Genomic DNA, 24,007 nt, shown 5'->3' with positions numbered 1-24,007 from the left:
GCTTGTTCTTGTAACCGATTTGCAGGAAGACAATATATTTTGCTGTGGGTTTAGTTTTTGGAGATTCTCCCTCCGCCCTTCAATTACTTTATTGTGGACTGTAACTATTTCATTAGCGCCGAATAATGTTTAGCATCACAGCACACATAAAATAAATGAAAGCCATTAAACGCAGGGAGCTCGGCACGGCAGAGCACCGGCGGGGAAAGCGCGGCCGGCGCGGGAGCGGCCTCGCGGCCCCGCTCCGCGCTGCCTCGTTATTTACATTTCGCGGGCGCGCAGCGAGGACGCGGCTTCCTCCAGCGGAGGCTCCACGCAAGTTGCTTCACACTGCGTGCGTAAAATGCGCTTACACACACACGCACGCACGCACATACACACACACACACACACACACACACACACACACACACACAAAAAAAAAAAAAAAAAAAAAAAAAAAAAAAAGCAGCGCGCTCGGAGTACTCCTGGCTCGGGAATGCGGGAATGGCAGCTTTCCACCTTCTTGCCTTCCTTCCTGCTCTGTCTGCCTGTCTTTTCGCCACCCCGCCGTCGCAGATAACTTCACGTCTTGGAGAAGAGGCGCAGGGCATCTTTTAGCAGGTCTCAGCGCAAATACGGTGCCACGTCAAGCATATGCGCGCCCACACTCGTAATACAGGTTAGCGGTACCTACTGTATATACTAATTATGGCAAGCTCATTATTAAAGGCATGAGCTATTACGGCGTTTGCACACTGAAATCCTGCTTGCTGAGAAGGAAAAATCTCCCTTTTTCCTTGATGATATCCCGTGGTGAAAGCTCCTTACAACAGCACTCTGTGCAATACGGGGGGGAAAAAAAAAGTGATTTCCAGAAATTTCCCCCCGCTCCCGCGCCTCTGCGCTGCGCTGGCCCCGCTCGCAGCCCCATGGCACAGCCCGCTGCAGCCGGGGCAAGGAGGCGTTCAAGAGCGTTAAATAAATAATTATTAGAAAAAAGGAGGGGGTAGAGGAAGGCACGGCTAGTCTATAGCGCTAACGGCACCGCTTACCGGCGGGGTCCCCCCCCCCGCGAGCGGCGCCCGCGCTATAGCGGGGTGCGGGGCCCGGCGGGGCCGGGGGGGCCGCGGCGCCGGGCGCAGCCCGCGGCTCAGCTCTGCCGGCGCACGGCACCGCTCACGCTGCACCTTTAGCAGCCTCTTTCTGGGCTCTGCAAGTGCGGCTTCCCCCCTTGCAGCAGAAAGGTTCCCCATTGCCGGAAAAAAAACCCAAAAAAACCAAAAAAAAACAACAACAAAAAAAATTCAACCCCCCGCCGGAGCCCCGCTGTTTTACCGTATCTTTACCCGTTTAAACGCCAACGCCAGTCTCAAATTCTCTATCCTGCAGGGTGGGGGTTATTATTGTTCATAGCTTAATGTGTAAGGTATTATTCGATTATTTCTATCAAACACTCCTCCATATGCAACCAAGGGGGGGAAAAATCCCTGAAACCCCTTTCATATTCTTTTATTTTTGTTTAAAAAAAAGATGGCGGCTAAGAAAAAGACTGCTGTTAAACCGGTCATGAAGAAATGCAATAAATTCCTTGTTGTTTTATGAAAATTTACAACTTTGTGATAGAACTTTATGAGTGGCTGGGTTCTGGGATTGGCCAGAGCCGGTCATGTGGACTGCTAACCGTGAACATGAACTTTTTATTATTTCCCATGTGGTTATATTGCACCATTCTTCTGTCCGCTGCACCTTGGGTCGGATCAGTGTCCTCTATAGGGCTCTCGCCTCTTTACATTTTTTTACTTTTGTGTATAAGCTCGATAGGGCTAAAACAGGGGAGAGGGGAGGGGGGGAAGCCTATACATACATACACACACACACATATATACACACATACACACACTCACATACAAAAAGAGCTATATGATTTTTTTTTTTAATTCCTGGGTTAATTTGCCTGCTGATTTGGAATCTCAGTAGTAATGGAGGGGAAGTGGAGATTCTGGACCGAGTGGAGGCTATCATTTTTCAAAGAGGGAAGTTACTCCATTTTCTATGCAAATGACAGAAATGCAAGAAGCTATCACAAGTCAGAGAGGCAATCGACGGCTATCAGGTTGGGACAATATTTGTCAGCTAACAGATAACCAAACGCTGTCTATCTCTCCCCATATATGTTACATATTCCACAGAAATGGACGTCAAAAGGTAAGGGAACATTATCTGTTTCTCTTCATTTAATTTTAATCGCGAAACTGCATTTGTCAAACTGCCTTTTCTATTTCATTCCCCATCTCCCTCTCCCCCCCTACCCAGGGAGCAAAAATAGAAAGAAAACGGTGAGGTAGTAAGTAAAGGAGAATTAGAAGAAATCAGGGGTGTCGGGATTCTAAAATCTGTTTAAGTGAAATCTTCGCCCAGAAGGGTGGTATAGGGTGAGAAAGAGAGGAAAAAATAGAGAAAATGAAAAGAAAGGAAAAGGAATGAAAAGAAGAAGAAAGGGGGGGAAAGAAATAAAGAAGGAAAAGGAAAGAAAAAGAAATAAAGAAAGAAAAAGAAAAAGAAAAAGAAAAAGAAAAAGAAAGAAAGAAAGAAAGAAAGAAAGAAAGAAAGAAAGAAAGAAAGAATTGGAATAAAAAGAAATATAAAGCCTGTAAGGTCACCTGGAGATAGTAGACTTGAAATGAAGGATTTTGCAGTAGCTCGGTGACGGAGGCTTTTAGATACTGCCTTTAAAAAAATACCAAGCCCTTTGTGGGTAGTTGTCGTGTTTTATTTTTTCCCCTCGCAGAATCTCTTGCCAGTTTGCCTGTCTTCGGGCGAGCCCAGCAATTTGGCGGAGTTGGCGCAGCAGCCGGCTGGGTTTTGCGTTGCTCTCCAGGGTCGTTATTACGTGGGTGGTTTCTTCAAAGAGGGCAGTTCGCGGCAGTCCTCGAGAATAAGGTTCTGGAAATTAGAGGGGAAAAAGGGGGAAAAAAGAAAAAGAGGGGAAAAAAATAAGAAGAATGAAGCCAACCCAGAGCGCAGCGCTCTCATTGTATTTTTTTTCCCTCGTGAAACTCCCCAATGAAGCTGACGTTGCGATGCAATAAACCTCCTCGTACTTAATTGCGTTCTGCGGTGTTAACGGGGCTTCACGGCTTTTCAGCCCGGAATAGCGTCTAGTGTTTCAGACCCATGTTGTGTTGGTTGGTCCCTTCCACAGATTGAGACCAGGTTGTGTGAAAATAGCCCTCCAGTTGCCTTTCCTTTGCATATCTGATCGCCTAACGCTTGCCTTTGGTTTTAAGAAAATATTTGTCCAGAGATGCCCGTCATTTTGAATGTTTTTTTTTTAAAGATTTCAGAATTTTGAAATATAGTACTAATTGCTACTGTTACGAGGTGATTTTAAAATATGATAATATAGGAGCCTGTGTGTGTGAAGCGAGATTGAGTAAGAAGAGATTCATTACTTAAGCATAAAACATTTTATGACGGGACGATTTATCTCACCTAGCCTGACTGTGCCGGAATATTGTGTGAACAAGAGTAAATGATCGCAAGCCATGAAAATAATAAACAGAAAGTCATTTTTTAAAAGCTATTTCTTCCCGAACCTGTTACATTTTTCATAAATCACAGGAAAATGAATGCGGTTCAAATGCCTTATGTCTCTTTCCCCTAAGTATCTCCGCACTCGCCGCGCTCTTTTTTTTTTTTTTTTTTTTTTTTTTTTTTTTTTTTTGTTGGTGGTGGTGGTGGTTTTTGGAGGGGAAGGAGGGTATTTCTTTTTGTTGGCGCTAAGAAAGAAAAAAGATTAGCAACCTAGCTCAAAACCAGATTGCTGTCGCTTCTTCCACATCCCGCGTGGGCAACCACTTGTGGAAGCCCGCAGCGGAGCGGCAGCAGGTCTCTTTAACCATTTCGGGCCGGTCCCGCGAGGGGCGGCCGAGCAGCCCGGGGGAGCCCCGGGGGCGGCCGCGCTGCCCGTCGCGGGGCTCCCCCGGCTCCACCCGCCGCTCCCTCCTTGAGGGAGGGAGGGGGGAAAAGGAAAGAAAGATCAGACAATAAAATCAAAGCGAAGCCACCCGGAGCGGCGGCCCCCGGAGCCGCCGCCGCGCCGCGGGACTCGCCCATTCCCCGCCGTCTGCTGCCATCTACCGTCGGCGGCGGCGGGCGGCGGCTCTCGGGGGGCTGCGGCCGGCGGGGCCCGGCGCGGCGCGGCGCGGCTCGGCTCGGCTCGGCTCGGCTCGGCAGGGCCCGGCTCCCCCTGGGCCGGGCAGCGCGGCCCCTCCGAGCCGCGCCGCCAGCCGCTCCGCGCGCGTCGCGGGGAGCTGCCCGCGGCTGCGGCTTCCACCCGAGCGGCCTGGTGCCCTGCTGTGAATTGCGACTGTCTTTTTTTTTTGTTTTTTTTTGGGGGGGGGAGGTATTTTGTGTTTTCTTTTGCTGTTTGCAGCTGGGTGCAGAGCCGAGGTGCCGGGCTGCGGGTGCGCGTGTGGGCGCGCTCGCGTGCGCGCCGCGCCCGTGCGGGCGCACATGCATGCCTAACAGCGTGTGCGCACAGCTGCGCGCCTGCTCCCGCCGTGCGCGGCCGAGGCATACCTGCACCCCCACGCGAGGGGCCCCCAGGCCTCGCGCTGCCTCTGCCCACGCACACGGAAGGCAGAAGGCAGCGGGCTGTTTGCCACCGCGGACACAAGCGGAGATCTTGTCGAAGGCGATGCAGCAATGACGCGCGAGGCGCAGGGGCTTAGAGCTAATCATAAAAGGCAGAGGAGCTGTTATTTATTTATTGCTTCGAGTGGTCATTTCAGTGGGGTCTGGAAAAGATATGTCAAGTCGTGTACACAAAATTGAGGTGGTTGCTGGGGAAGGGAACAGAGAGTAAAGGCAGACGACGAATCACTTTTAAGTTACTATAGGCTTTGAAGGGACAATGCGTGTCTGTTATTTTAAAAGATTTCTCTCTCTCTCTCCCTCCTGCTCTCTCTCTCCCTCTCGTTTTCTCCTTCTACCACACAGTTTCCTGGCAACTGTTTACGTCTAGACCAGTGACATTTTGTCTAAGAAAGTGAGATGCTCAGTGACTAAGTTAAAAAAAAAGAGCGGGGAAAAAGTTTCTCTTCTTTTGACTAGCAACAACCACGATTAACTTGTTCCGCGTTGCAATTCCCAACACCCTGCAGCAGTCGCCTTCTGTATTAGATGTGTTTGGATTTTCCTTTCCTTCTCTCTATTTACCCAATATTTCTTTTACCAGCAGTCCTCCTTCCCCCTCCCTTGGTCTCAGGATTTGCTTTCGTGGAAATAGTGCGGTCTGGATATATTTTGACTACTCCGATGTCCTTATCCCCCGTGCTCTCTCCTCCTCCCTCCTCCCCTTTTTGTTAATAATTAGCTGCACTCTTTAATGGAACAATGGTAGATTATTATTGCTTCTTTTCAAATATCCCATTAACAAGGTTATTATGCACTGCACGGGAAGTCAGGTAAATTAAACTTAAATTGCTGGAAATTAAGTTTCAAACGGTTATGCGCGGAGAGAGTGAGTATTTTTTTACACCTTCAGGGGTCATTATTTTAAATACGCCAAGACTGTAGCGCATAAATGACATCTGTTGGGCTTGCTTTTTTCTTTTCCCGATGTGATTCTGGGTGTGCAAGAGCATTATGGGGGGAGCTTCTCTGCTGCCAATGGCTTTCTATGTCTGAATCCAGGAACAAGGGTTTTTTTCAAGTGTTTTCGTGGTGTTTGCTTGACTTTATGGCTGCAATAAGTCCCTTGGTAGGGAAACCCCCGCTGTGTTCTCACTTCAGAAGGATCGGGAATTCCAGCTCCACATGAAAAAGAGTTTCATTTTTTATTGGAACTAACTGCACTGAACTTTCTACCAAGTTCTTCAGCCAGTTTAGCTTTCGCACAAGCAATGCTCTGTTCTGTTTGCATTTCGAAATATTTAGGTGTTGTTTTAATCCCCTCATCTATCTGCCTGGCTCTGCTTTGTGGGGTGGGCGTTTGCGAGCCAGAAAAAGCAAATGACAAAAAGTAGAGCCTTCCTCGACCGAGAGCTGCGAGTGTACATACTGTAAATACGTCTCTTTATCGTTATTTATACCCTGCCGGTTGAGTGATGTCAGTCAGGAGAGGAAAGACGGATTCCCAGTATAAAATGAAACGTGTTATACCACCTTCTAGTGTCTCTGGCAACTTCGCCAGTTTATTGCTTCTCTAGCAAACCCTGCGACTATTTTTAAGTTGGTGAGACCAAAGACTGCATAAAGATACGGCAGTGGGTACGGTCAAAGACGGGTCTAAGTTAAAGAGCTCCTGTATAAGCCCGCTGCGGCAGCCGTCTGCTCGGGCTCTGCCTGTGTCCCTCCTCGGCTTGGCCGGCGCTAGAGACGTCCAAAGAAAATATATTCGCAAAATCACTCTCTGCTTTACCTTCGGACTTTAGCAAGCAGGGCAGGATAGCGTCTGTTAAACAGCTATAATAATAAGACTCCATTTAGGCCTTTTTTTTTTTTTTTTTTTTTTTTTGGGTGAAGCTATTAAAATGGAAATGGAAACCACCTCGGTGCTAAACATGCAGTTCGCTGAGATTTAGTGCGGTTTAAGACCTTTGCTCGTATTTACATGTATTATAGGTGGCAAACCAATTAGACTGCGGGCCTGACCCTAAGAAAGATGAACACTATGACAGGCATTTTTGTCATGTTGGCAACCAAGTTTTCTTCTTTCCCTTTTCTCCCCCAAATAACCATCTATACGGCCAAGGGAAGCTTTACGCTGCTTCTAAGAAACAAGACATACTGTTTTTATCTACAGCGTGTCTAAAATATCAGCAATAAGTAATTAGCAAGCGGCCAGTGTCAATTAGTAAATTTTATTTTCTTAACAAATGTCGACAGTCGAACTCTGCAAAAAGCCTGCTTTAGCCGCGTACGTACTAGAATGAGCAATGTTTTACTATTGTAAAGCTTGGGGAAGAATATTTCGAGGTATGTATTTTAGAACAATAATAAGAGCTGAGAGAAAATATTATAGGGAACATTTGCAGCGGTTGTACTCACGCATTGAATTATCAGGACTTCCAATTTCTTAGCCCAAAATTTGCATGCGGAGCTGATCATGCCAGATAATCGCTGTTTTTGCAGTGCTATAAATATTGCGTAACTCGCTAATCATATATGAGCTGCTCGGCTCCTGCAAAGCAGCTAACTTCGGTCTCTCATCGGGTTCCATTTTTTTCTTCTCCAGGCATCGTTCTCTTTTAATCTCACTTTTTTTTTTTTTTTTCTTGCATACCAATAAAGCTGATTTACGTAGGTTTGGGTCCATTCCATACACAAAGGGAAACTCTGCAAGAACAAATATAAGAGATATCAGTCAGAGAGGGGGTGGAGGATGGAAAACTACTTCCTTTACATGTTATTTCCTTGAATTATAGGGATTACGTTTCAGTCGAAATGTTCATTGCAGCCGTGGCATGAAACAATCTTGGCTTTGCTGCTGTAAACATGATGTTTAAAATAAATTAGCTCGTAATAAGATACCAGTTTCGTAGATACTTAGAGCTCCGTCAGAGAGAACCGCATTGGCAGCTCTACAGTGACCATGTAATATATGTAATTCTAGATTCTTAGCACACACAGCCACAGATTCAAGTACAGGAGAGTCTGTATTATAAGGCGTGTTATTTCATTGCATACACTACCTGACAGACAGATGGCTACAAATTCAGACAGGAAACAAATCCTTTTTGAATTGCGAATGTTCAATGGGCATTCCTGGCTCTAATTAAGAAATTTCCCCCTGTAAGATCGCTGTTATTTTTTCAGTTAAAAGAAGGGGGGGAAGACGGTGTATTGAGATCTCACTATACCTTGAGCAAATGGGAAGCTGACGGGGGGGATGCACCAGGTAGTGCAGAACACATCCCTTGCTGGGTAATCCGGGCAAAACCAAGGTAACGGATCCCAGCCCGAAGAGCAGCTTTTAGAATGACCGAGAATCGCTCCAGACTTTCGAGCTTATTCCTTACAACGTTTTAACTTCGTAAATAAATAGGAATTTTGTAATGGGGACAGGCTCGAAGAGGGAAGGGGGAATGCAGGATCTCCGCGCACCTTCCAGGCACAGACCCGCCACGCGACGAGCTCTCCTCTCTAAAAAAATCTCGATCGGTAACAATCAATAAACTCAGCTCTTGACCGTAACCCAAGGCTTCCTTTTAGCCATGAAAGGTCGGGGATAGATTTGGTATTAACAAAAAAACGCAAGAGGGCACAATGCGGTACATGACTCCCGAGCAAGTCGGGATTTAGCAAAGGATAAAGGAAATGCTTCGATTTTCCATTTATCTTCCGGATATGTAGCTTTTACAGAAAAAAGGGTGGGGAAAAAAGATAACATAATTGAAAAGAGAATGTTTGGTTTAAGCAGGCGCCGCTTTCTTTAAAAGAGAATGATAATCTATGGTAACTAGATAAATAAGTTGTCAAAACCGATTTCTTCTCCTATAGCAAATCTAAGTTAATCAAATCAACGGGATTTCCTCATTGAAAAAGTTCACTCAAAAAAAAACTTTTTTTTTGGTACTGTAGAAAACTACTAGATATTTCGAGAGGATTTGCAGACACCAGGGGTTAAAGTTTTTCGAATGCAAATAATTAACTTTTCTCACACTTACCCCAGGTATTTGTATACATTACATGTGTGTAAATACATATGCGCGCACACCACCATGCACGTACAGGGCTCTCACACACCCCCGTGCTGAGGTCCGAGGGGAGAGGGGGGGTGTTTATTTATTTATGAAGCTCCGAGCGCGCCGGGAATGTTTCTTTCCGCAGATATTATGTATTTGGTTAAGGGGGTGCATTTCTGTTGTTTAAAAGGGAGGGAAAAAGGGGGTGGATGGTTTGTTCTTGGGGTCCCTGGTGCAATCTCAGCTCCTCATGGGTGCTATTTTGCAACCTCAGGCGCCTGCTATTGGTCAGCCCATGATCAGATGGTTGTATTTCCTTGTGTCCCTCGCTGGCACCACGCCATCTCCCTTCAGCTAAAACCCAATCTCCGATATACTACTAATAGCTAAACCACTTGGACTATAAAACACAACAAATCATAAAGCCGGGAAAGGACGGCAGGCTCCTTCCAATGAGTTCTTATTTTGTCAACTCGACCTTCCCGGTGAGTCTGGCGGCGGGGCAGGAGCCCTTCCTGGGACAGATCCCGTTATATCCCTCGGGCTATGCGGATCCTTTGAGGCACTATCCCACCACCTACGGAGCCACGGGCGTGCAGGAGAAGGGGTATGCGTCCTCTGCCTACTACCAGCAAGGCAACGGAGCCTACAGCCGCGGCTCCGCGTGTGACTATGGGGCCGGCGGGTTTTTCCGCGAGAAGGACCCTGCGTGCGCCCCCTCCAACCTGGACGAGGTGCCCTTCGCCCCCGAGCCGCGCAAGTCGGACTGCGCGCAGAGCAAAACTGTGTTCGGAGAGAGCGAGGAGCAAAAGTGTTCCGCCCCGGTTTACCCCTGGATGCAGCGGATGAACTCTTGCAATAGTGAGTTTACTCTTTTACAGAAATAAATAAATCAATCTCCTCCCCCCCTTTCTTATTTGTTACCGCCAGAGTGAGCGAGCGCGAGCGAGAGAGCGAGAGGAGCAGGAATAAGGTTCACTTTAGAGCCCAAACTTCCAGCGGGGAAGTTAGGCACCACTAGAGACTCCAAGTGGCTTCTGACACGCACCAAAACTTCGTGCCGCTCAAATATTTTCCCCTTTCGCCCAGTTTCCCCCTTCACAGCCCCCCTCAAAAAAAAAAAAAAAAAAGAAAAAAAAAAAAAAAGAAAAGTTTGTCCCAGATTTAAACTCGAATACAGTATTTCTTCTTTCCCCCCTTTTTTGCACATTCCAGTTTGCATGTCACGCAGTTGCAATGATTTGTCTCTGTCTTTCCCCCACATGCACAGAGAGATATCTTTTCTAAATCAGATCTGGGTGACTTTACACACTCACGTATCCGCACCCACAAGCAAATCCATCTCTAGCTAGCAAGCCGATCTGGAGTTAAATAATATAAAAGTGTTTAAATATTTGAAAGGAGAGAGAGCTACATTTTTAATGAAACCCACACATAATGAAAAGTCTGCCTGGGGAGAATTTTTTTTCCCCCGGTGATATATGACTTCTTTAAGTGCTGTTTCCTCAATCAAGGAAAAAAAAAGGAAAGGAAAAAGAAAGAAAGAAAGAAAGAAAGAAAGAAAGAAAGAAAGAAAGAAAGAAAGAAAGAAAGAAAGAAAGAAAGAAAGAAAGAAAAAATAGAGGCTCACAACCCTCTTTCCCATGTTTAGATGCATTTGTTGCCTTTTAAGTTCCAAATTGATGTCCATTAGCGCAGGGACATAAAGTGTTGTGTCCTCTTTAATGCAGAGTTTGGGCAGATCGATTCACTTCATTATTGCTTAAATGCTCAGCTCTATTACAGTTGCCGGTAGGGTGGAAAATAGCAAGGGCGGCGGGGGCGGGGGTGGGGGGAGAACACCTTGCGATTTTTCATGATGGAATAAGATAGATCTCGCCCTGTCTGCCCAGCCTGGCTGCAGGCTCCGGCCGGCGCGGAGCCCGGCGCCGCGGGGCCCCTGCCCGGGCGGCCGCCGCCGCCGCGGCTCCCGGCGCACGGCGGAGCCCGCAGCGGGGCTCGCTGGCCACCGGGTGCGCAGGGCGGGGGAGCCCCGAGGCAGCAAGCGCTTAGGTCCCCGGGTATCGCCCCGCGTCTCCGTGGCTGAAGAAACCTCGGGGCTTTCCCCTACCCCTTCCATTCCTCCCTCCTTCTTTATTCTTTCTTTTTTTTCCCCTCTCTCTCTCCTTTCCTTTTAATTTGCGGGTGTCACAGGTTCCTCCTTCGGGCCCAGCGGCCGCAGAGGCCGCCAGACCTACACCCGCTACCAGACGCTGGAGCTGGAGAAGGAATTTCACTTCAACCGCTACCTGACGCGGCGGCGGCGCATCGAGATCGCGCACAGCCTCTGCCTCACCGAGCGCCAGATCAAGATCTGGTTCCAGAACCGGCGCATGAAGTGGAAAAAGGAGAACAAACTGCTCAACTCCTCGCAGCTGAGCGCGGAGGAGGAGGAGGAGAAAACGGCGGAGTGAAAGTATTATTTAAAAAAAAAAGAGAGAGAGAGAGGGAGTGAGTGAGTGAGTGTGAGCGAGGGAGAGCCAAGAGCTGGAGGGTGGCGCGGGGCCGGCTGCGAGGAAGCCGAGCACATTGGTGGGACAAGCCCTCTGCAGCAACGGCCACAGCTAGAAAGTTTGGGCCACCAATGCCATGGACTCGTGTTTCTAGTAATTCTGTCGTGTCCAGGGAAAAAAAAAAAAAAAAAAAAAAAAAAAAAAAAAAAAAGAGGCTTCTAGTTGCGTTTTTTTTTCCTTCCTAGACCTCCCTCCCCTCCCCCCCATAAAGAAAAAAAAAAAGAAAAGTAAAGAGATAGAGAGAGAAGGGGGGGAAAGAAAGAAAAGGAAAAAGAAAAGAAAAAAAAACAAAAAACAAAGAAAAAAAAGGACTCCTACTCGCCTTTCTACCCTTGGTGTCACTGTTAGTAATCTGCTAACTCTTGTATTTAATGGAAGTGCTGCAATATATGTCATTTGGGGTGTTTATTGTCTTAATTTTGTAAAAATGTTTCATGCACGGTTGACATAGATCTTTTTAATTTTTCCTGTTTCTTTTTGTTTTCCTTTGGTAAATTAATCAAGCCCTGGGGTCTTTGTAATTAGTTTTTCTTTTTCTTTCTTTCTTTCTTTTTTTTTTTTTTTAAGAAAACCTACTGAAAGAACGAGTACTACCTAAAAGGATGCAAAAGCAACAACAAAAAAAGTTATATTTTATTAATTTTTGTACGTGTTGTGTTTGAAGTTTGTCTTAGGTATGAACATGGAATTCTCTAATAAAAACAAAGTCTTCGATCTCCTGCACACCACCCTGTCATTATTATTATCTTTCCCTTTTTCAGAGAAACTTGCCGTTCTTAAGGAGCATAGAGTTATAAAGAAAGCATTGCTTCTCTCTTTATGACACTGTCTGCTAATCTGCAAGGACAAGCAACTCCAAGCATACGGAAGTTACAGTGGAGAGATAAATCTGGTTTTCCCTCTTTTTGTCTAATCTTAAATGGAAGACCTTTCACCAATAGTATTTCCTCGCTGACATTCTGCTTTAGTATCGCTCTTTTTTATTGTTACAGTACAAAGAGTTATGACGAAACGCTCTCCATATACATAATAAATCAAAGAAACTGGCAAAAATATGTTCTCATTTATCTACCAAAGATACCTAACATTTGCCTAGCATCTTTCAAACATCTGGTCCCTTACTTCATATCCCCAAATCAAAGTGAAGTGTATTGCAAAAAAGTCCAGATTTCAAGGGAATTTTCTCTGCAAACCAGTAGCTTCTCAGTTCCGAGTATATAGGATTTATTTAAGGAAAAAAAAATAAGTCCAATGAGCTCTTCTAGAATATTAGATTTTGTTTTCATTTCAAGCATTTTAAATGGCTCATTTTGACAGTCTGGTTTTACTTGGGATGGGATGGACACTGCTTCTGTTCTGTACCAAAGAGGAATCTCGCGTATGCCTACAGCAAACTTTTATTGGTTTGTGGAATTAAACGAAAGGAAATGCTTTTTCTACTGGGGATTTAGGATTCAAAGCAAGCGAATAGCTCAGCTTAATTCGGATGCTATTTTCTGAAGCTTCAAGGGGAGAAAATGCTACGAAACAGTGTCTCTTCACTTCAATTCCTTTTCCCCACTACCCACAAGAAATACCTATGTATGAATGCATTCCCTCATGCCACAAGCTGGTTTAATGTCAGTCACTTTTAAAATCAATTCATGCAGAAGCTTCACAGCTGTAGGACATTTACTATTATTGCCACGCTTTTCATTGCCCGTAATTATTATAATTATATGTCACTTTCAATATGGCGCATAATTTCCAATGAGTTGCAGACAAGCACATGAAATTCCTAAACTGCCTTGGAAAAAAATAAAAAGGAGAGAGAAAAGAAAAGAAAAGAAAAGTAATGCTTAACAAAGCGCAGCTCTTTCACAACGTTTGTTCCCTTTTCAGCGTGCTTTTGCTCCCAAATATTCCTTGCAGGTTAGCAATTGGAAAGGAAAAACAACACAGCACAATGCTCGGTTTAAAGAGGACGGGAAACACTCAGGAACAAGAATATCTTAAAAGCAACGATGTCAACCAGTTCCAACGACTGGACTTTCCCTTCGTTTTCTTTTTTTTCCTCCCCCTCCCTTTTTTTCCCTCCAGAATTACAAGGTGTGACTGTATATCTTGTAGCACGCTAAGAGAGCTCGACTTTTCCACGCAGCAGTGGCAATACCTACACAGGAAAAAAAGAAAAAAAAAAAGAAACAAAAAAGCCAGCACGCCCGTGTGCCCCACGGCAGCCTTCGCCTTTGCCCGCTCCCAGGAGAGGAGACGCCGGCGCGCCCCAAAACGCGACTTAGCGCCTCACCCCGCGCTCCCACGTCCCCGCTGTAAAGCCGAAGAAGAGCTTAAGAACAACCAGCGAGCCGGGCCTGGGGGGGAAGCAGAAGCCCCACGGCGGAGCAAGCCGCGGAGCTTGCACCGACACGGAGGAAAAAAAAAAAAAAAAAAAAAAAAAAAAGGAAAGAAAGAAAAAAAAAAAAAAGGAGCGGGGAGCAGGAGCCGCGGGGAGGCGGCGCGGCGCGGGGGCGCGGCGGCGCGCCGCGGCCGGCAGGTGGCGCGCTCCGCCAAGGTGGCGCGGCGCGGCGCGGCGCGGCGCGGCGCGGCCGGGGATTCGGGGCGCCGCGCGCTGACTCGGGCCGAGCGGCTCCGCGAGCGTCATTATTTGTAACCATAGAGCATGAATTACCTCTTGAGGTCATCAGTGAGAATTTACGACTGGTCAACAAAAGCACGTGATTCCCAAACGCACCCCCCACCCTCCCCCCATATTTGGCCGCATACATAGCAAAAACGAAGTACAGTGCATTGCTATAATTCATTAATACATCATAAATCGTCAAGCACAGGGTTATAACGACCACGAGCCACAAATCAAGCCCTCCAAAATAACCCAAATGAGCTCTTACTTTGTAAACTCGTTCTCAGGGCGCTACCCAAATGGCCCCGACTATCAGTTACTAAATTATGGGACCAGCAGTTCCATGAACGGTTCTTACAGAGATTCAAGCACCATGCATTCCAGCTCTTATGGCTACAACTACAATGGGATGGACCTTAGCATCAACCGCTCAGCCTCCTCTAGTCACTTTGGGGCTGTGGGGGAGAGCTCCCGCGGTTTCCCTTCTCCAGCTCAGGAGAGCAGGTTTAGACAGGCGTCTAGCTGCTCCTTATCTTCTCCCGACTCCCTGCCCTGCTCCAACAGCGAGAGCCATGGAGGCAAGCCCGCCCCGTCCCCCTCCGACCAAGCTACTTCTGCCAGCACCAACACAAATTTCACAGAACTAGACGAGACCAGCGCGTCCTCGGGAGCCGACGAGGGCACTCCAATAAGCAGCAGCATCCCCCGAGCGCAGGCAGAGCCCATCGCAACCTCCACCGCAGCACCAGAAGGGCAGGCACCTCAGATATTCCCTTGGATGAGGAAACTTCACATTAGCCATGGTACAGCTACTTCTTTTTCGCTCGTTGTCGTTGTTGTTGTTTATTTTCGCACACCCCTCTTTTCCCTCCCTCCCCCCTCCTCACCCCCTTTTTCTCTCCTTCCTTTTATTCGGGGCAGGCGCTTTGATCAGAAAACCAGCTATTTATTGCTTTTTGTATTTCTTGCTCTGGTCGCTGCTTTAAAGCAGAAAGCTGCCTCTGGCGCCTGAAGGGGAGCGATTTTATTTTAGTTTCGATATTCTTGCCGCGAAATGGGCGCTTATTTAAAGCTCTAGCTGTCTCTATGTGGTAGGAGAAGGCAATTTAAAAATGAGGGGAAGGGGGTGTACCTGGGGGGGGGAGAGGAAAGGAAAGAAATGACCATTAAAATGGCATTGTATGCACAGATGGGTCTCTCCGTCCTTTCCTACTCTTATTTTGCTGGTGTATTCTTGACAATCTGCTCACGGTAAAACCAAAATTGCGAGGAGATACGGTACACGGGGAACAGTGAGACCCCCCCCTTTTCTCCCGAAGAAAGCAGTATTAAAACAGATGCTCTAGCAAATACACACACAAACACCCAGACAGAGGCGAAAGAGGCAGATTTAAAGACCGAGGGTCTCCACTTAAATTAGGAATATTGAGCTACGAGTATCGGTTCTGGAGGGGCCGAGGGTGGGGGGGCTTTACACGTGCCGGGGGGGGCAGGAAAGAGAGGGAGCCAGGGGGAGAGCTCCTTATTCGGGGAGTAAACAGCTTCCATAATGGCCAGAAGAAGGTGAATATTTTACTTCGCGATTAAAAAAAAAAGAGAGAGCATTAAGGCTAATATCGTACCAAAAAGCGGCAAACAAATTCCCACTGTTGTCCGTGTTATTCAGACATGACTGGACCAGACGGTAAGAGAGCGAGGACAGCGTACACTCGCTACCAGACCCTGGAGTTGGAAAAGGAATTCCACTTCAATAGATATCTCACCCGCAGGAGGAGAATAGAGATCGCTCACGCTCTCTGCCTCTCCGAGAGGCAGATCAAAATCTGGTTCCAAAACAGGAGGATGAAATGGAAGAAGGATAATAAACTGAAAAGCATGAGCTTAGCCTCTGCGGGCAGCGCCTTTCAGCCATAAATTATAGAGGAGGAATATCGAGGAAAGAAGAGGAAACAATAAATAAATACGTAAATAAATAAATAAAGCGCAGCAGATCTTAGTTTCAGAGTACTGTACAGTGAGGCACCTTCTTTTCGGCATGTTGTTGATATTCTAAAACAACGCGTATGGTACCGTTATCCCAGGACTGAGTTCATGTCGTGTTCTTTTTTTTTATTTTTTTAATTAAATTTTATTTCCAGATGCTCCTCATGCTCTTGTTGTTCTTATAAATGTATATGTCCGTGCTCTCTTGATGCTTTCTGGAAAGCTAGCATGTTTTATGTGAGCCTTTTAAATGTTATAACTTATTTATAAATTGATAACAGATACGATTGTTTGTTTATTTGTTGGGTTTTTTTTCCCCTTCCTGAGTTTACTGGTTTTGGGTGAGTTCTTCTCTGCCTAAGCTAAAATCGGGGGTTCCTGCACTACAGTCGCAGAAAAAAAATCAAAAAACAAACAAAAATGTAAAAAAAAAAAAAAAAAGAAAAAAGAAAAGAAAAAAAGAAAAAGCTCTTGTATCTTTCTGTCTTAAAATTGTCCAGTCTGTGTTTTAGTTCAAACTTCAGGCCAGGATTTCTAATCCCAGGCTAATTCTGAGATGTACTCTTAGACGTGGGTAAACTTCACTATTAAAAAAATGTATAAAATTGGACCAACAATAGAGTGCTCTAATGTTTGTAAATACTAGAAATATTTCTGATGTGACTAATAGACAGTTCGTAGTGGGCAGAGTGAATGCAATGTTATGTGTAAAAATGGCATCTGTCATGTCTAGCTGCCTGGTAGTACTTTGCCAATAAGCTTTTTGTATTTGTTTGTAGCTTTACTTGAAGTCAAATAAACGTTTCTCCTACTCACAAAGGCTCCCAGTTGCACTTTATACCCAGCCGCGGAGACTTGCACAAGGAGTCCGAAGCGCGCGCTAAAGCCGAAGACGGAGCCGGGCACGGGGCTAAGGCTGCGCCGGGGCGCGCGGAGGCTGCGCGCCTCCCTGCGCGGCGCAGCTCGCGGGCCGCGCCGCGGAGCAGCAGCGCAAGCGGCTCCCCCGGCCCGCGCCGCGGCCCCGCGCAGCGAGCGCGCTCCGCGCGGGCCCCGCGCCTGCTCGCCTTGCCCGCAAGCTGTTTCCTGAAAATAACACAGACCCCCCCAAAACCATTCCGGACAAACTGCTTGAAAGTATTTAAGTCGCGATAACATGGTACAAACGCTTCCCACCACATCCACGTGCATTTCAGGAATTGTCCTGTCTATAGATACGCACACAGACACATTCTAAAGCCAGAGGGGTTTATACGCGTCTCTGTTTGTATACATAAACCTGTGTTACATACAATTATGGGTGTATATCTATATCTATAATATAGCTATAATATGTATATATATATATATATAAATATATTTCTGCGCTAAACGGCAATCTCTCCTCCATCTCTCGTCTTCAGTTTATTGTGCTTACTGAATTCACATCCTAGTCTCTGGCTCAACATGAAAATAACAGATTACAGCTCTGTAACTACTGATACTTACTACAACGAGTCATTTTCGCTGCAGATAATTTAACATAATCAAAGATGGCAAATGTTGCAATTTTGATACCTAGGGATTCTAACAAGGCACGAGATACTCCAGTTTAAAGTTGCTCTATTTGGCAAAACGCCACTGACATCTTTACAATACAGCTTAGGCTTTTTGTTCGTATCAAGTAAAGTTGGATCTTAAAACTTACCAAACTTAATCTCCCACTGTTTAGGTACTTCTTAAGTGATTTTGAGAGGAATGTGAAGTGGACTGTCAGATCCCAAACCATTTGCTCGCCTTCCCTTGATTTTTTTTTTTACCAATAGCAAACTATACCAAAAGTGGGTATGACATTTAGATGTCAAATGGATAGGGTTTTATCTAGAAGTTAGATCGTAAAAATCGCCCAGACCTCAGACAGATACCCCTCACTGGCTCTCAAAAGTCACGTGAGGTCCATAAAGTTAGTTTTATGGTTTTGGGGAGTTGACAATGTACAATATATTTCACATTCTCTAGAATGTTAAGTGACACTTTAACTGCTTGGTTTGGCTTGTAAGGGGCAGCAATGGGTGAGCACTTTTCCAGATGAGATAAACGTTGCAATTGCAGGGAACATGTATTGCGGGTCCAGTTTTCAGTCCAGAGAACCAATAGACTGGAGTCCTGAAAGTAAGTTCTTCTGAAATATTATCTGCTTAAAGTATTTTAAAGGGTTTATATGGCTAAAGGCTGAGTGGGGAGGAAAGAGGGTCTGTCTCTCTTTCAGAGCTGTATTTCTCACTTTTAGAAGGTCCTAATTCTTAGCCTCCCGAGAGCTGGAATTTCATTAGATTTCCATCACGGCTTTGAGGCCCGCAAGTGAACTTTGTGGAAGCGGCAGAAATAGCGTTTCTGTAAAGATTCATTATAACTGCAAGGCGAACTCCGTCCTGTCTTGCCGGGGGACATACGTACTGCAGACAAACTTTTGTTTTTGTCTTTCGCCGTGTAAAAAGGATCTTCCTCGTTTATTGGAGGTGATTTGATGTGTTTTATACCGCTCGCAAATAATCACAAATCTGGCCCACGCCTTCGCATTTCAATTAGCTATATTCTGTTCGTGTTCTTCAGGTTGTTAACACCTTTTGATTTTAATTATTTTCACCTGTCTGCCAAGGAAATTGGTGCGCTTTTACTTTTCTTTTGGCCTGTGTAGAGATTTTTTTTTTTTTTTTTTTGCCCCAGGGCTTTTTTTTCCCCCTTGGGTTTTGTTTTTTCCAATAAGATGAAGCAGTGTCCTCATATTTCCGCAGTTCGTTTCTACCATATGGAGACACCGAATGACCGCTGTTATGTCTCCAGCCTGTCTTGAAATGATCTCAAAAAATAATCGGGGAGGCTGCAGTTTGCATAGGGACCCTCTGAGCGTTATTGAAACCTGCCTATTCTCACTTGCGTCTCTTTTTCTAAGAGTGGCATCATGTGCTGGAAAAGTCAGGGCGCAGCCTTTTTCTTTGGGAAAACAGGCAAGTTCGCGGGGAAGGGCGGGAGGCGGAGGAGCGGAGCGCTGCTCGGCTCGGAGGGTGGGCGCGGGGGCGAAGCGGCTCCAGGTGGGACCGGCCCGCTGCAGGTACCCGCGGGGGGAAGGGCAGAAGCCCGGAGGGTTTATCTTTTTCTTCCTTCCTTCCTTCCTTTCTTTCTTTCTTTCTTTCTTTTATTTTCTTTTTATTTAAACCCAAGTCTCCACATCTGCAGGGGAGGGGGTCGCGGTAGTGGTGGTGGGGACCCTTCGCAACACCTGAACCAACTCACATCTATTTCCACCACCCCCCCCCCCCCCCCGCCCACGTACTTTTCCATTAAAAAAAAAAAAGAGGGGGGGAGAAAAGAAAAAAAAGTTCAAAGCGGATGCACCCTGAAGGGGGAGGGATGGGGCTTGCTAGGCTTGGGAGCAGGCACAAGCTCCTTTTTTCCTCCTTAGCGGGGATTTTAATGGTGAGACAACATTTGGTGGACACATGTCCGTCTCCTTTACACAAAGCAGAATGTCCCCTTTTTGCACACTTTGGCGATTGCTTTTCCTTCCTCGGGCTGTTTTTCCTGTCCTGCTCCATGTGTCTCCTAATATCTTTGCTATCATCATGTGAACTTCCAGCTTATCCCTGCCCAGCAAGAGGGTGGACAGAGCAAACGAGCACTCTTGAGTGACAGGCTGAAAGTCCGCCTGAAAACCTCTGCTCTGCAAACGTGTGAAAATACTGAAATTCAGGGAAGGGAAGTGGGGTGCGGGGAGCTTCTCGTATTCAGTGCAGTGGTTTTATGCCGCACAGCATAATGCCTTTCTAAGGTGGACGCCTGCTATTCAGCTGATAATAAAGATATTTTACAGGATCCTAAAGTCATTACAATGGAAATGTTTTAAAATCATAAAATGCAAATTTAGCACCGCAAACAAAACAGGTTACAGACATTTTGTCTACCCAGGATTAGAAACGCTCAGAAGTGGGAAGTGGGCAGAGGTGTGTTATCAAGCTGGGATTAGACCAAGTGATGGGCCTGCTAATTCCTGAGCCTTCTGATCTGTACTGGTGATAAGAAGTAATATTGACTGGTTCATGTCATAACTAGTAAAGCATGCAAGAAAAGTAACTTCTGCCCCATGAGTGTATGCCTGAGTGTATCACCATCCATTCGATGCACAAACACTGTGTTCCCAAAGTACATCCCTCCATCTCTCCATCCTTCTATCCTTACATCTGTCCATGTGTCCACCTCTACCCCTCTCCATCATGCACATTACTGCCGAGCTCGCACACCCTCCCGCAGAGGTTTTCGTCTTTTATATTGTCCCAAGACAACTCTGCTTCAAACTCAAGCCCGAGGGCACAAGACACAAGGATTTTTTTTAAGTACCACCATTTTAAATGGCTTGGCATATGCAACATGTAATTGCGAGGGAAAGGGCAGTCCAAGGTAGCCAGACCAAGCAGCTTTGTCCAAGTACGCGCGGTGTGAGGATGCCTGTGTGATTTACAACAGGTAACGTGGACATCTCCCCTGTGCCAGCCTCGGCACAGGCAGGGGGGCGGCAGGGCCACGGGAGCAGGGCTTGGATGTTATTCCTGACATGATAATATCAGCCTCCAGCTCCTTCCCATCACTCACACGGCTCCTGCCCTCTCTCCCCGAGATCTACTTTCTGTCTGCATCGTGTAGCACGTTTTTTACAAGCTGAGTTTTTTTGGGGGGGGCTTTTTTCTTTCTTTCTTTCTTTCTTTCTTTCTTTCTTTCTTTCTTTCTTTTTTATTTTTTCCTTTTTCCTTTTTTTTTTCTTTCCCTGCATGGTGTTTATCTCCAGTTTCCTGTGAGGCATGTGGAGGTATAATTGGCTACCATTTTACAGCATGGAAGGGGTCACAGGCTTAGAACAGGCTTCCCCCCATCCTCTAAAGAAAAAAAATCTCCCTGTTGCTGATGAAGAGGAAGTATAAGGAGAGTAAACAGGAAAACGGAGGTCTGACCGTGCAGGTAGGCGGGGATTTTCCTTTGCATTTTTCATCGTTCCTCTCACTCTAATGGCATACATCAGACATGGAACAATTAGTTCTTCTGCAGCTGTGGAAGAGAGAATAAATATGAAATGCTTTAATATTAGGTATAAAAAATTTGGATAAACTCCTGAACATGAATATTGCTCTGAAAAGAAAGCAGTCTCTCTTCTGTAGCTATGCAGATCTTTATACTACTCATTACTGCGGGCACTCTGATGTAGGGACTCTTCTAAATTGACTCCGGTGGTGGCCCGGATGTATCAGGGACGGTTTGGCCCAGGTGTACAGAGACTGCCAAAGCCTGGGGGAGTCTCCCGAGCCCACCTGGGCCACAACGGGCCCGGCACCTCGCCCTTATTAAAAAAAAAAAAAAAAAAGGTCTCACTCCTGTCCCCGCCTTTTTTGCCGTTTCTCTACACGTCGTTTTAGCTCCTCTCCATCCCTGGAGGTTTCGCTTAGCAAACAGCGCCTAATCCTCTCTGGCTCTTTGGGAAAAAATGCAAGCAAGCAAAAAAAAAAAAAAAAAAAAAAAAAAAAAAAAAAAAAAAAAGAAAGAAAAAGAAAAAAGGCTGCTGTTTCTCTCACCCAAGACCCAGCCCCGGCCCCGCAGGCCCAAGGGCCCGCAGTGGCCACCCGCGCTCGCCAAGGGCCGCGCCGGGCTCGCCGCCGAGCTGCCCTCGGGGCCGCTGGGTCCTCCGGGCCGGGCCGGGCCGGGCCGGGCCGGGCGAGCGGCCTCGCGCCCCGGCTGCTCTGGGGGCACAGTGGAAATATCCCCCCCTCAAAACACCCCGCCAAGCGTTTGCTGCGCCGGCTCGCTCGGCGGTAGCTGGGGGAAGCGCCTTTCCCAGAGGGGCAGAGGGGCTCGGGGAGCGCTGCCGTGCAAAGGGCAGCTCGGTGTTGCAGTGCCGCTGTCAGGCCATCTGGAAGGTCGTGGCTTTATTTCTTTTTATTTCTTTTTTAGCAAGTGAACGACACGCTACGGATTTTTTAAAGGTGTTTTTTTTAATAGTCCTCATTTGCTCTCTTGGTATGGCGTAACACAAAGTAAAATTTTGCTTCCACCCAAAGGCAAAATTCACCCAAGAAACCAAGCAGACCGAATTAAAAAACAAAAACAAAACAAAGAAACCCCACCAAAAACAAACTTCGCCAAGGTAACCTAGTTATAGATGTGTATGATGTCTTATTTTATTCAACAAAAAGTGATTAAAATCTGTTAAAGGATTTAATTAAGAGAATTAAATGAAAAGGAAGGGGCACAAATGAGTTGGAAAAAAAGCGAAGCTATTCTAAACGATTAAATCGCCATTTTAACAGTATAATGGGGTTTGCATACTGAAAAGAGAAATCAGAGCTCATATCTCATCAATAATTCATAGGCAAGAGGGATCATTCCGAGGTCAGCAGACTTGTACAGCCCTGGCTGCTCTCTTGGAGGACAGGGTGAGCATCGGATCACAACACAACGCTTCCAGCTCATGCGGACCCGGGGTCTGCCGGGTCACCTTTTTAAGGAAAACTTAAGCTCCTGGGTTTCTCTCTCTCTTTTCTTTCTTTCTCTCTCTCTCTCTCTCTCTCTCTCTTTTTTTTTTTTTAATTTACCAAGTCCCCACTGCCTGGGTTTGATGGTGACTCGCAGTAAGAGAGGGGGAGGGAGGGAGAAGGACTGAATGTGGTTCATATTGCTCCAATACAGACATACAACAACAATGTGGCAATTATGCTTTTGAGAAGCAAAAAGGATCTTTCCCCCAACCCCCCACAAAAATGAAGATTGGGAAGTTGTGGGTCCTTATCTACCTTTGCGGGGATGGGCTGGCGGCAGAGACTAGATACTGCGCTGCTCGGTCTGTAATCCTTTTATTTCATTCTATTTAAGGAAAGAACCCGATTATGAACCTCTTTCTTTGCAATACTCCTGTGAATTGCTCCAGCTGCCCCCCCCCCCAGTGACGGCAGCAATAAGGGAAAGTGCTCACAGGAAACCAGCCCCCCAAACCCCCTTCCCTTCCCTACAGCTGAATTTCAGCCTGAGAAATTGCTTTTTCCTTCCCCTAGCCCCAACCTCTTATTTATTTATTTTAATTTTTGTTACACGTCCGACCTGAAGGGAATGATCTTGCGGGATTATTTCAAATGCACTTGATAAAGGTTCCTCTGCAATTAGGGATCCCGAAAAGGACCTTTAGGGGGGTTGTCTCCTCCTCTGGGGACCCCTTCCCAGTCCTAGAATGGATTTAAGAATGAAATTTTCTTTCAAGCCGTGGCTATTTCAGTATCTCAGCTGATTCTTCCTCATCTTTTCTCTCCTAATATTTAAATAAATGATATTTGGAAGGAGGTTGATAACTTAACTTGAGAGGTGTCCACCCTGTGTAGTTTTTCCATGTTCTGTTACCCTAAATAGCTTTAAAAAGAAACTATTTTGACAGCAAGCGTTGAAAGACTAAGACTAGTATGATTTTTTCCTTCTGATTTATCTCTTTTTAACATATGTATGTATGTGTGTGTGTATGTGTGTATATATGTGTATATATATGTATGTATAATATATACATACACCCTTCAAGTCAAAACAAATTACAGCGTTAGGATTTTTTTAAAGGACATTTGCTTAGTGGCAATCCACGTATCTGTTTATGCAGGGAGAATCTGCAAAAACGGGGCCGGAGCCGGGGCCGGGGCCGGGGCCGGGGGAGATTTGGGAAGCTGAGGAATGAAAAGGAGCAGCGGGGATGGGGAAGCCTGGGAAGGGGGATTTGGTGCAATCGCCTCGCCTGTAACGTCCTCAAGCAACCAGCAGAGCTCGCTTCAGACCAAGTTCACTGCCAGGAGGGCCCGGCCGGAGCGGGGCTCGCTGGGCGCCACCGGGCCGGGCCGGGCCGGGCCGGGGCCGGGGCCGGGCCGGGCCGGGGCCGATGCCGGGGCCAGAGCCGACCCTCCCCGCAGCCCACGTCCCTGCGGCTCCCCCCGGACAGCCCCGGGTGCTGCTCTTCACAGAGCCCTCCAGCACTCCCCAAATAATCGTAATATAAAGAAAATAATCACAAGGACATCCCTCCGCCCTTCCCCTCCCTCCAAAATTCAGAACAGGCTAATTACCGCAGTCACCAACTCACCTATGTGAACTCCCATTAAGCAAATAGAAGGGAATTAATTCAAAGAGAGATT

General features: G+C 46.5%; 3 protein-coding genes and 1 long non-coding RNA gene across 5 annotated transcripts in view; 3 read left to right on the top strand and 1 right to left on the bottom strand.

Annotated features, from left to right (window-relative positions):
* Nucleotides 1–2,636: 2,636 nt before the first annotated feature.
* On the bottom strand, nucleotides 2,637–22,672 carry LOC134151427 (uncharacterized). 2 transcript variants are annotated; one of them, XR_009960839.1, is made up of 4 exons: nucleotides 22,637–22,672; nucleotides 20,807–20,900; nucleotides 7,036–7,323; nucleotides 2,637–2,925 (listed from the first exon to the last, which is right to left on the bottom strand). It is a non-coding gene; the product is annotated as an uncharacterized LOC134151427 (long non-coding RNA). The 2 variants fall into 2 exon arrangements; XR_009960837.1 differs by lacking the exon at nucleotides 2,637–2,925 and having other exon boundaries at nucleotides 6,872–7,323.
* On the top strand, nucleotides 9,073–11,729 carry HOXB6 (homeobox B6). Its single transcript, XM_062595940.1, has 2 exons — nucleotides 9,073–9,533; nucleotides 10,866–11,729. Exons 1-2 carry the CDS (start codon nucleotides 9,125–9,127, stop codon nucleotides 11,123–11,125), a joined length of 669 nt encoding a protein of 222 aa, XP_062451924.1. The 5' UTR covers nucleotides 9,073–9,124; the 3' UTR covers nucleotides 11,126–11,729.
* On the top strand, nucleotides 14,080–16,646 carry HOXB5 (homeobox B5). Its single transcript, XM_062595530.1, has 2 exons — nucleotides 14,080–14,647; nucleotides 15,511–16,646. The coding sequence occupies exons 1-2, from the start codon at nucleotides 14,101–14,103 to the stop codon at nucleotides 15,756–15,758; spliced, it is 795 nt and encodes a 264-aa protein (XP_062451514.1). The 5' UTR covers nucleotides 14,080–14,100; the 3' UTR covers nucleotides 15,759–16,646.
* The window catches only part of HOXB3 (homeobox B3), a 41,964-nt gene continuing 35,778 nt past the window's right edge, over nucleotides 17,822–24,007 (top strand). Inside the window, exon 1 of the mRNA XM_062595931.1 lies at nucleotides 17,822–17,975. The gene's annotated coding sequence lies outside the window, so the exon portion shown is untranslated. The remainder of the gene's footprint in view (nucleotides 17,976–24,007) is intronic.

Source organism: Rhea pennata, chromosome 26 (genome assembly GCF_028389875.1).
Source record: "Rhea pennata isolate bPtePen1 chromosome 26, bPtePen1.pri, whole genome shotgun sequence".
NCBI lineage: Eukaryota > Metazoa > Chordata > Aves > Rheiformes > Rheidae > Rhea > Rhea pennata.
This window is presented reverse-complemented; position numbering and strand designations above follow the sequence as displayed.

Excerpts from the sequence above, each read along its gene's own strand:
- HOXB6 (XM_062595940.1), top strand. The coding sequence starts at position 9,125 with ATGAGTTCTTATTTTGTCAACTCGACCTTCCCGGTGAGTCTGGCGGCG. Across the intron at positions 9,534-10,865 it reads GCGGATGAACTCTTGCAATA|GTTCCTCCTTCGGGCCCAGC; the intron begins GTGAGTTTACTC and ends CGGGTGTCACAG.
- HOXB5 (XM_062595530.1), top strand. The coding sequence starts at position 14,101 with ATGAGCTCTTACTTTGTAAACTCGTTCTCAGGGCGCTACCCAAATGGC. Across the intron at positions 14,648-15,510 it reads GAAACTTCACATTAGCCATG|ACATGACTGGACCAGACGGT; the intron begins GTACAGCTACTT and ends CGTGTTATTCAG.